Here is an 11,489-nt window from a genome sequence, read left to right as displayed (position 1 = left end):
GTTCTTCATAAGCAAGGCAGTATTACATTCCCCCCCAATGACACAAGTGATTTCAACAACCTGCCCTGATAAAGAGTAAACATCATAATGACTTCTCTCCAACCTGCACGCAATTTCTACTAGTTTCAGTCAGTAGTTTTGCAGCTCTACCTAACAGAAAACAGTCCAGTAAAACGCTATTAGCTGATAACAGGCTCAACCGTGGGTACCAAATAGATAAATAAGACATCACCACTCTAAAAGGCCACCTTCCAAGGGTTTCCCCTCCCTTATCTACTAGTCTTCTATACATGCTCTATTTAATTGCTGTTCTTTGCTCACTGGTTTCAAGTGCAAATAAGGTCATGAGCATTACAACGTTCTCTAGAAAGAACAGAGACACAAAGGTATCAAGCAAAAACACCGCTCTGCTCCCCAGAACAAGTCAACACCTGGCTTGCTCCTGGAGAAGGTGATTAGTGTTTTACCCGACACACTGCATTATGGGAAAATGATCACTTGAGATCTGTGCTTAAAATCCACAGAGGACCCGTGATCTTAGATCTCAGTGAGAGTCAGCTTGTAAGATCCTCCAACTTCTTCAATCTGCAGCTGGAAGGTATCTTCATTAGAATAGTGTTTCACAATGTTATCATCCATGTTGACCAGAATTCTGGAAAAATAAAATAAGTCAGGGAAATATTAGAGTTCTATATGCCAAAGACAGCAAAGGTGCACTCAAATCTCAGAGCACTGAGACTGTCCAGAGGTAACCTAAGATTCCTGCCCGCCTGAACTGCATCTTCACCTGCCATAGCAAATCTAGCTGCTCTCAAACAGACCTGCCACCAAGGGTTGCAGCCACACTTCTCAGCTGAAGGAAAGCATGAAGTCTAGCTCCTGAACCGGGAGGGAGGGAGCTCTCAGAAATGGCACAAATCCCATCTGATGCTGCATATGCTTTAGCAGCCTTGGGGCTCTCAACTGGTCTGTTTGACAGTTGTAAATAATCAGCACAAACCCTTGCTGACCTCACAGTGAAGAAATGGCTGATATGTGGCCGCTTCTTTTATTTGCCAGAAGAACTGTGTATTTGTGTGTAAGTGTGCATACAAAAGTGTGTTCACACACTTGAGCACACAGAACTGTCCTTAGCAGCCGTTTAGCTACCATCAATTCCAAACTCTTGCAGTTATTTTGGCGTGGTAATTCTGCTATGAGAGCACTACTATGACTTGAAGTTACATTCCAAAGGTGATTAAAAGGACTTAATTTTTCTGGCCAGAGGGGCTTTGGGAAAGAGGCTAAGAAACTGGTGACTTTGGAGAAGGACCAAGAAAATTACTAAAAGATTAAAAGGAAAAATAAAGGGACGTTCATGAACTCAACTATGTATGTTGCAACATAAAAGGACCGTGGCCTTTGCAGGGAACAGGTATTTCGCAAGTAGAGGTCTCTCCAATGTAGCACACAAAAACATAACCTGGTTTAGTAACTGTAGCCAAATATAGACCATGAGCACAGTTAACCATTCAAGTAGGTTCTTTGTCACTTGGAGCCTTTAAACAAACTGCACTCTTCTCAGGCATGATCAAGTCTGATTCAAACAGCAGTCAATTCGGAAGTCCAATGACTTGCATTTATAGAGCAAGTCAAACTGTTTAGTTCTACAGGACTCTTATGCTTTACTGCTCTATGAGTTGCACTGGAACAGGATGAGTTCAGGGCCTGAACACACACACAAATGACATCCGCATACGTGCAGCGCATGGAGAAATTTAAAGTAGATTTGCCTACAGGTTTGAAAGAAGGGAGTTCATGTTCTCAGAGTTGCCTCAAGGATACATACTCACCCTTTTTTACATTTTTTGAAGATCTTTCCTATTTTATCAAAAGGAACATCATACTTGTCAGATATCTAGAACAAAAGAAAGAAAACATCTGTAAAGTAAGGAGACTGCTAGGACTGCCTTTCACTTACTTCAGCGCAAAACACTCAGTTATGATCTAAACCTGAGCGCTGATTCTTGATCTAGCAATTCCCTGCTGACTCAACAAAGAGCCTACACAGGGAAAACAACAACACGGCACCCTCCCTGGGCTCTCCAGTCTTTTACCGCATTGAAAACTGTTTTTAAATTCAGTGTCAGAGAGATCAGGTGGAAACTACTCATCACAGTGGCTGATACAGGAAAAAAAAAGAGCAATAAAGCAAAGAACTGTGTTAAAGACAAAATGATCACAAATTTCTGCCTTAGCCATCCAAGTATCCACAGCCTCTAAGCATGGCTCTTCATCATACAAACCACAAAGGCCCCCAAGTCTGATTTACTTTGGCAAATAGCTCCACTGCATCAACAGCGAGCACCAAACCAATGTGCTCTTTCAGGCAACAAAAGCATGTGATGAGTACCCCAAACTGTATTTGTGAGCTTTTGATTCCTTGTTGTGAGAAGTCCCAGTGAAGCAACAGAGGTACAGTTTTACTTCAGGGCCACTGGGTAAGGGAGGACGCCACAGCCTTCACTCCCTCCCTATCAGCCACTCTCCAGCCTGTGTGTGCTGGCAAAGCCTGTGTGCCCCAGCACACAACAGCTCGAGCTGCTCCCCACAATCACCCATCAGTAAAATTCCTCTTCTGCCTCCTATTACTCACCCAGATTTGTAGAGGAGAACAGGCCAAAAAACATCACACTCCAAAGCCCCATTGGCAGGAAAGGGTCTCGTGTTACAGAGCCATCTCTGGTCCCAAAGATAAGGCAATATCTGGCTGTACAGCCCCAAGGCCTCTGTCCTCCAAGCCTCCACGAGGCATTAGTCACAGAATGACAGTCAGAAATGGCAATTCTGAGCTTGTGCCAAGCATTACATCATTCCCCAGAGTTAAGCTCTGTACTTCCCTTGCAGCATTATTGCAGCAGGAGTAGTGGAAGGCTGTTTTGGAAGTCAAGCACCAGAGAATAATTTCACGCTTGTGTGCACAGATTCATAAAACTGTTCAAGCACACTGCCCTGTTCTAAGCTGGGGCTTTGAAAGAGCTCCTCTCTAGAAGGCTGCAGAGAGGAAGGGAGGCCCCCAAACAAGGCTTCCAGACAGAAATAAACCCAAGCCATTGAACATGCTCTGGAAATTGCCCTGCCTCCTAATCGAGCTATCATCTCTGACATGAAGGACACTCCAAGTGGGAGTCCACTGACCATTTTTTTCCTCAAGGAAAAGACCTATAAACTGCTTGCTTCTGCCACGTGCCCAGAACAGAATGTGCATAACAAGAGAGCCCAGGAGCCTCTCTTTCCAGCAGTGCCTTCCAGTTTGTGACTCTTAAGCTCAGATTTTCAGGAAGGTTAAGAAACAGCTTCTTACACCCAGATCTCACCCATGTAAAATGAGACACTTAAATAGGAAGCTTCCAAAAGCCCCTTCAACAATGAACTAAAGCATTATTTACATTAATTTCCCCTTTACTGAAAGGGCATTGGCCTTCTGCTTCTTTCCCAGAAGCAGCAGAAACACACAAACACAAACTGCAATCAGCGCTCTAGCTCCTATGACTGTCCATCACACAGTGACTACACTTGCTTTTTCTCAAGCTGGAGGGAAGGACTACACAACAGCCTTATTACTTACAGCTTCCATTAGGCCTTTCAGAGATGGTGTCTTTAACATAAGTGCATCAAAGACTTCCTCTGACTCTTTTCGGACATAAAGCAACACTGAAAAGCAAATCAGAGAGAGGAATTAACTGCGTAGTTGATCCTCAGCAAAGACCTGTACATAATAGTGGCTAAATATGGAGCAATATAGACTAAGGGTCTTGTGAAGAGAAGAACATACATACATCTACTATTCACTGAAGATGTACAGCTAGGTTAGCTCAGAAGGTGCTCTTTGTGCACAGAAATACTGCATGCTCACATGTCAAACACCTGCATTGTCAAAATACACATTTTTTACTACCTGATATTTTCTCTATTTTTGAAAGAAAAGATTATATTTAAAACACAGGAAGGAGGAATGCAAAACATGGGAGTTCTGAGAATCTAGCATCCCTTCCTAACTCACAAGTTACCTACCACAAGATTTTTCAATTAACCAACTTGACAGATACCATCACAGTAGGTGAAGGCAACCTGGCCACCTCCTTATTTTGTAACTATTTATTTGTACACTTCCCCCTCCTCCTACACCATCTCATCTGCCTTCCTTCTCCACGCCACGTTTGAGGAATACCCATCCCACCTCAGCTGACATACACTGCAGGCTCTGTTTCCTGCTAGGAGGGGAACCCAAGAATAAGAAACCTAATTAGTTAAGTATCTCTAGCGTTCTCAAGCTAGCAGAGTCATTGTATGTAGCATCAGCCTCATTAAAAACTGCATTACGGCTGAGGAATAAGCCATGAGAGCAAAAAAGCTCGGACTTGAACGGCTTTGCTGCCTTTAATCCATCCTCTAATGACTAGGTATTGCAAGCTGGATGGTTTACAAGGGTTCATTAGCTACACGCCTTTGACACGCCTGCAATACAGTGCAATTACTGGTCCAAGTTGGCCAAGGTGAGCTAAGGACAGCACAACACCTTGATTTCCTCTGCTAGAGGGAGATTCAGAACAAGAACAGTAGATTTTAAAAATGAAGAGAGCACAAACACTCTCAGTAACAGCACAGGTAGGGCATTAGAGCAGCCGAAGCACAGATAATCCCATGGGTCTCGTTTCATCGCATATAGCGTCAAGGGAAACCAAGAAGTCATGCTTCCTTTTATAAAATCCACCATTCCATATTAGTTTACATAGACTACCAAAGTGCAGCCCCATTCAGGTCAAACTTGCTAGATTTAACCTTTGCCACCTCACAAGTTTAATCTTCATCTTTTAATCCTTTAAGCTTTGTCGTGGTCTTTCCATACACAGCTGTCATCAGGCAGGCAATCCTCCATGCCCTCTCCAAAAGGGATCTCATTTTCTTCCATGACACCACAGCAATGTTCAATTCCACAAAGTTCAAAGACAGAAAATAAACAAAATATGCTCTCATTTTGGTTTTGGCTCCTAGTGGTGAACAGCCCATCTTCCAGCACCATGGAAGATGCAACAATTTTATATCCAGAACCAACTCTTAGCACTCAAATGTCAAACTCTCACCAAAGGGTTTCCAGTATTTTGTAATTGATTATCTAGTAAACTTTCTCCTCAAGGAACTGGTACATTGCTCAACACCTCTGTACCTTTCCTTACACAAAATTCAAATGCAGGCAGTGTCTGAACTGGCAGAAAAACTCCAAAATTCTCCTACGGCAAAAAGATTTGTGAAACTGAACTACAACATGATATTCGTGTACCTTCCATTACCAGTCAAAACTAGAAGGTCAGGATGAAGTATAGTGCAAAATAAAATAACTCTAATCTCACAGCCATCTCTCTATCCTGATGGACAAGCACTCTGATAATTCAGTCTTTGAAAGGAGAGAGTAATACCTCTTTTTGGTTCTTCTATTCTAGCCATTTTGTTTGGAGTAGCAATGAAGTCCTCTTCGCCAATATAACCTCCTCTCTTCAGGTTGGAGCTGTCATTGATAGAGCAAAATGTTAGCCACAGTACAGTTACAGGGACTAACCTCCTATCCAAGGGCAAAGCTTCAGCAGACTGAAAAAGCACAGCTCTCACCTTTCACCTTCTAGCTCTTCAGAAGCAACAGGAAGGACCTTTTAAAACAAAGAAGAGATTTTCTTGAAATATGCAGAAAAACATACAGTGATTTAACTAGCTAGTGAGAACCTAAAAGGGTATGCAGTCCTCTGAGAAAACTACATAGCGGTCTGCACCCCACGAAAGAAAGTCACGTGAAGACATGGCCCTTGGCTGGCCTAACATGGTCCTGCCAGCAATGTGTTTCCCATAGCTTTAAGTGTTAACTGCTATTTCCTACTTAGCAATAGCTTTGTTTACACAATTGATTGCCATTGAGCAATGATTCTGCTGTATCCCACAGAAGCAAAGGCCCAACAGCGACAAGTTTTTGTTCTAGGAGAGAGAATCCCTAAACCCACAGCAAGAAACGCAGGGGATAGGCAGACGGCTCACTCACTCAACTGACTCATAAGCACAACAGTACAGGCTACAGGGGAAAAAAGAGGCTGTCAAGAAGGGAGCCAGAACTTCTTTACTACCAGAAGTAAGATGCTTCGATCCAAGCAAAGAACATTGCCTTCATTTTAATAAACAGGCAGTACTTTTGCTTAGGGTTGTGCAAGCTTTCCCCAGAACTGGAATTCATTTCCTCTTTATCTTTCAATTCTGTATCAAACAACACTTAGACTCAATCTTCCAAAAGCCAGTAAGTTCCTTCTTTACCTCTTTTCCTACAGACAAATTGAAGGATCTCAAATGCTAAGGATGGGAATGCACAGGAGCTAACTAGTTCTCTGTCTAGACTAATGCAGTCTTCCAACAGTACTTAAAACTACAGCTGTTATAGGATAAGGCACAGAAAAGTTCCTTATGGATACAACTTTATTCTGGTTCTCTGTTAGGAATTGAGGCAACTGTCTTAAAAAAAGTAACACTGATATTCTGTTAGAGCATGCCAGAGCTCTCAACACAGGAAGACCGAAGATTTTGAAGTTTGGTTGCACTCATTTTTTCCCTTCCAGCTTCCTGTCAGCTGGGACTTTCCAGGAATGTTGAAGCAGGGTGCTCTGGCAGCAGATCACAAAGCTGACACGCTTGCCAGCTCCACAAAACGGCTTTTCACTCTGCAGCAGCAGGCTGCAGAAGCCTGAAGTCTCCAGCAGCACAGCAGAAAGCCAGCAGACTTTACAAAAGAAAACCAGCCTGCAGTTCCTTCTGTGAACTCTCAGCTGGAAATGCTTTGGAAAAATCATTTCAAGTTCTTAACAACAGTAGCTCACAGGAAAATAATTTATTCAGAAAACATCCCCAGTTAAGTCCAGCCAACACATGTAGGAGCAATGTCTCTTGCTTATGTAAGACTCAGCCTGTGTTTGTTTACAGCATCAGTGCAGACCGTCTGGTATTTCATATTTTCACATACACACAACATGCTGGACTTCTTGTGAATACACCCCATAGCCCTCCTCACCCCCACACCCACAGGCTTTACTTACATGAGCACCACGCTGCAGATTTGCAAAGTGAACGTCGGGAATGAAGAGGACGGGCTGAGTGTCTAGATCCATGAAGGGCTTGAAGATAGTGATGTCCGTCCGCTTGTGTGAGGGAAGCATTGGCACTTTGACATCAGAAACTGGAGAGAGACCAAAGGTTGGGTCAGCACAGACAATGAGTATGGGGCAGGCAACAATGAGGCTGCAGCTTTCCTACATCATTTAAAAGGCATGCAGGCTGCTGAACAAGAGTACCCTGTAGTCAGGGTCAAAGGGAGAAGCTGCTGTAGTAGAGGACTTTGAACCTGGGCTGTCCTGGGCGAGGGCCTGGACTCCAACAGAACAGCACAGAGCAAATTCTATCTAAGCAAACTATCTGACTCCATTTGAGTATTGAAATGGGCTGGAGGGTGCTCTGACCACTAAACCCAGGAGAAAAACCTAGGTCTTCCATATACCAAGTGGAACAGAGAACAAAAGCTGGTTCAAGCCCCCTCCCCTTCTGCCTAACCAATCCTTCCCAGAGGGCTGCTGAATTTCCCACACCAGAACGGCAGAAAGAGGAGAAAAAAAGGAAACAGGCTGCCACCCACACAGCTGGGAACCTCTCCAAAGGCAGTACTGAAAAGCACGATCACTCTAAAGAGATGTACAAACATGCTCACGAGTTGCATTTCCATTCCACGCTTCTCAATTTATATTTTTCTTCATCTCGTCGTTCACCCTGGTCAGCCCCACACTGCCAGACCCCACGTCATCCCCCATCAGCACCAGCACTGTCTCCCACTGAGAGCCTTGGCTCTCACCATGCACCAGTGAAGTGACACAAGGCATTGAGTGTTCACCCACAAAAGCCCATTTGGGAGAGAGTGAGGCAGGAGGTGCCTCACACTGCTGTTCTGATACAGTAATGTCAGAACCATTGATTTCCACTTATTTACCATGTGGAAACTTTTACACTTTAAGTCACACGAACTGCAAGCAAAGCACTTCACCTCTCACAACTCCGGTCAGAAATAAACTTATTTTTTGCCTTGTAAAACTGATCTTCCCAAGATTGCGTAATCCTTGCAAAAAAATTTTTTTTGGACCAAAAGTCAATTTCTGCTGTTGCTGAGTCCATGTGTATGTGGCATTTGTAGTCCCAGAGACGGATGCAACAGCTTATGTCTTAGAGCAATTAAAAACTCCCCACATAAAAACTAAACAGCAATAGATTGTACTTTCCAGGAAAATAAAGGTCTCTCCAGGCTAAGCCCAAGCTTAGGAAATTCACACTAGAAAGCATGAGATCCTGGAAATCAGTACTGAAACTGACTTTTCACCTTCCAGCAGTGCTGGACACGACAATCTTTTGAGAGCCACTGAGGCAACTACATTTGTGAAATGCTAGCAGTGCGCTAAAGCTGTCTTTCACTTAGGGGAAAAAGAATCAGGACGCATCCCTGCATCCCTTTCCCGTTTGCCCTTGAGCAAAAGGGTTCCCTCAGAGCATTATCTTCTTCTGAAGCTGCTCCAGCAGCCCGTACCTGCTGCGTCAGGAAAATCCTGCCCAACAAGCTGTGAGGTGCATGCTTGTCCAACCAGTTGGACTGTTAATAGCAGGGCTCTGACAAGCAAGAGAGAGAACACGCCTGCCCCATTAAAGGGAGCACAGGGAGATGCATTTTCCTCTAAGCAGCTCTGTTAGCAAATAACAAGTCATCAAAACACAGGATCTGTTGCAGTCAAAATATATAAACCTCACCTGCAGCAGCTAGAAGGAAGATGCTTAGCAGGAGGCAGCTCCACAGCCTTTGTGTACTGAGACCTTCACATCATTCGCGTGTGTGGAAACAATTTCTACTGAAAATACTGAATAAGGATGGCTTTGCTCTGGAAGAGAGCACAGGGCTGGGAGGCACAGTCCCAAGCCCACCACTGTCCTGCTGCACAGCTGTAAGCACCTTCCAACATACGTTAAAGCTTAGGTTTAAGATCAAGTTGGAAACGTTTGGAACGGCTCCAGTCCTTGCAGACACCTGGAGCTGCAGGGGCTGCAGCAAGCATACAAACATCACACACACCCTGTCACTTCAGCTGCTCGTAAATGTGCACCAGGATCCTGTCTTGGACAGGAAAAACTATGCAGAGTAAGGTCCTAAATGACCCAGTAATTTGCTAAATGCAATTAATGATTCCATAAACAACAGCTTAAAACAAAAACAATTCCATAGGGGATAAAAAATTGACTTAGAGTACTACTGCACAAGTTATTTATAACCAAAATGAGATCTAATATTTAAAATACTCATGATATAATTTCTACTTACAGGCATTCAACTGAGAGCTGGGGTCAGTGCACTTGCCTTTTCTTTTGCTTTGCTTTCGCTCTTCATCCCTGATCTTTCTTTCTGCTCCCTGCAAAGAGATTAAGGGAAGGGGAAGCGAGGAGGGTTTTTCAGTTCATTGTTTTTCAGCTGCAGAGGGAGGAACAGATTCTTCCAGAGTTGTGTTTGCAGAGTTCAGCTCCAGGGTACCGGAGCTGCAGTTCCACCTGTGTGCCAACACTGAGATCTCCCAGCATTTACTTTCAAGTCCTATCATCTAATGAACTCCAGCAACCACATGCAAGGTGCCATTACTTCCTTTTCTTTCAAGTCAGATAGCAAGAACAACTGTATGAAGCATAACACAGAATATATTTGAAGTGTTTAAAACACTAGAAACTTTCAAGTCCTCCCAGCTGAAGAGTTCACTAGGTAATCTATAAAATCAAGCCACACTTGGATCACCAAGTACAAGATACCTTCCTGCATGCTGCATGTGGAGTCAGCAGCAGCTACGCAAGCCTCTACAGTCTAAAGCTATAGACATTTATAGACATTTAAAGTAGGCATTATTTATTTCTTCCCTTTGCATCAGCACTGGGCTGTGGTGGAAGCCACAGAGACCAAGCTGGGTTGCTGCCCACACAGCTCCTGGCACTTCACCCCAAGCAGCAGTGGGGGCACACAGTCAAGGTAGATGCAGACAGCTACGACAGAGAATCGTGCTCCTTCGTCCAGCACTGCACAGAATCCCACGTGACTGTGTGTTAGGGCAGAGATGTCACACAGCCAGCTGCAGGAGGCGATCAGCCCAAAGAAGCTACCCAATATTCACTTGGGGTACTGCCATCAGATCACTGCCCCAGCTGGAATGCACAAGCCCTGCCATCCTATAAAGCAGGGTAACAGTTATCTGACCACAGGGGAATTACAGGAAGCCATCACTTCTCCCCAGCCTGGCAGAGCTGCCAGTAACACACACGTCCTTGGGCAGAGCAGGAGGAAGAAGAGATCAGCTACAGCAGACACGATATCAAAAAAACATGCAGCAATGAGGTGGGAAATGGTACCTAATACATAGCACGTAAGAAAGGCGACAGCCCTCCTAACCTCACAGTAAATCCATGCTCTATGGGCAATACCATGCTAACGCCTGCGAGGCTGCAGCAGGCATGGCTGCACTACCAATTAAAAGGAAGACTGGCCTACATATTCAATGTGCACCAATACATATCACCCCTTTGCCCCACTAGCAGCAGGGACAAAAGCAGTTTCAGACAGATGTTGTGGAAAATAAAGAAGAAAGTTGCTAATAAAGACAAGCCCACTGCTGGTTGCAGCTGGCCCCATAACACCAACAAGGTTCCACCAGGACAGTGAGGACATCCACCCGAACTCCAGCTGGACCCACGTCCCTCTGCGGCTTCCATCACCAGAGGGGTTGCAGCATCTCAGCTCGGCAGCAGAAGGTGGTGGCAGAAAGATTTGGCTCCAGCCCTGTGTCTTCTAACTTTCATATGCAATTACTGAAGTTCTGCTCCTCAAACTTCACGCTCTGGAACAGCACTATCTTTAGTGTGAAGAATGTACAGATCCACCAACGGGATTTACATGCATTTTGAGGAAACCTCCTTCAACCTCTCCCTTACTTCACAGTCATAGAGCTCTGATATACAGTCAGCTGGGTTTTCTCTGGGTCCCTGCAACACCTCAGCTGCTTCAATGACAGTCTCTTCTGGTTTGTCAGCTTGTTACCAACATAGCCAAGGGGAAGGGGGAAAAAAAAAAAAACAAGGATATAGGAATCCCATATTCTGCAGCTACAGAGTAAGTATGCTCAAAAAAAAAAAAACAAAAAAACACATTTTCCCAGCTTCCTCACCAGCCTGAAATGCAAGATTTCATACTCTTGCCAATGTGTTAAAGGCTGGAGGATTTTTCTTTGTTGTTTCTCCTCCCTTCTGCAACAGGCTCTTGGGCTGTCAAAGGGAAGCTGTGCTCTGGAGAGCTGTCATTCCTCCCTCCTGCAGCAAAACACAACTTACATGATAAGCAACAGCTGCACAGGGAGAGG

General features: G+C 44.4%; 1 protein-coding gene across 3 annotated transcripts in view; it reads right to left on the bottom strand.

Moving 5' to 3' along the window:
• GRHL1 (grainyhead like transcription factor 1) overlaps window positions 283-11,489 on the bottom strand; it is a 37,774-nt gene continuing 26,567 nt past the window's right edge. For 2 of the 3 annotated variants that reach the window (XM_021390474.1, XM_021390475.1), the window contains exons 10-16: window positions 9,419-9,506; window positions 7,107-7,246; window positions 5,647-5,684; window positions 5,457-5,545; window positions 3,608-3,693; window positions 1,833-1,897; window positions 538-652 (exon numbers count right to left, since the gene is read on the bottom strand). In XM_021390474.1, coding sequence (XP_021246149.1) covers window positions 538-652; window positions 1,833-1,897; window positions 3,608-3,693; window positions 5,457-5,545; window positions 5,647-5,684; window positions 7,107-7,246; window positions 9,419-9,506 — 621 coding nt within the window. Of the gene's footprint in view, window positions 653-1,832; window positions 1,898-3,607; window positions 3,694-5,456; window positions 5,546-5,646; window positions 5,685-7,106; window positions 7,247-9,418; window positions 9,507-11,489 lie in introns of all 3 variants that reach the window. The other variant, XM_021390473.1, reaches the window with a different exon arrangement.

The sequence above is a fragment of the Numida meleagris genome, chromosome 3, assembly GCF_002078875.1.
Source record: "Numida meleagris isolate 19003 breed g44 Domestic line chromosome 3, NumMel1.0, whole genome shotgun sequence".
In the NCBI taxonomy this organism is placed as follows: domain Eukaryota; kingdom Metazoa; phylum Chordata; class Aves; order Galliformes; family Numididae; genus Numida; species Numida meleagris.
Note: the sequence above shows the minus strand (reverse complement) of the source record. Positions and strands in the feature narration are given on the sequence as shown.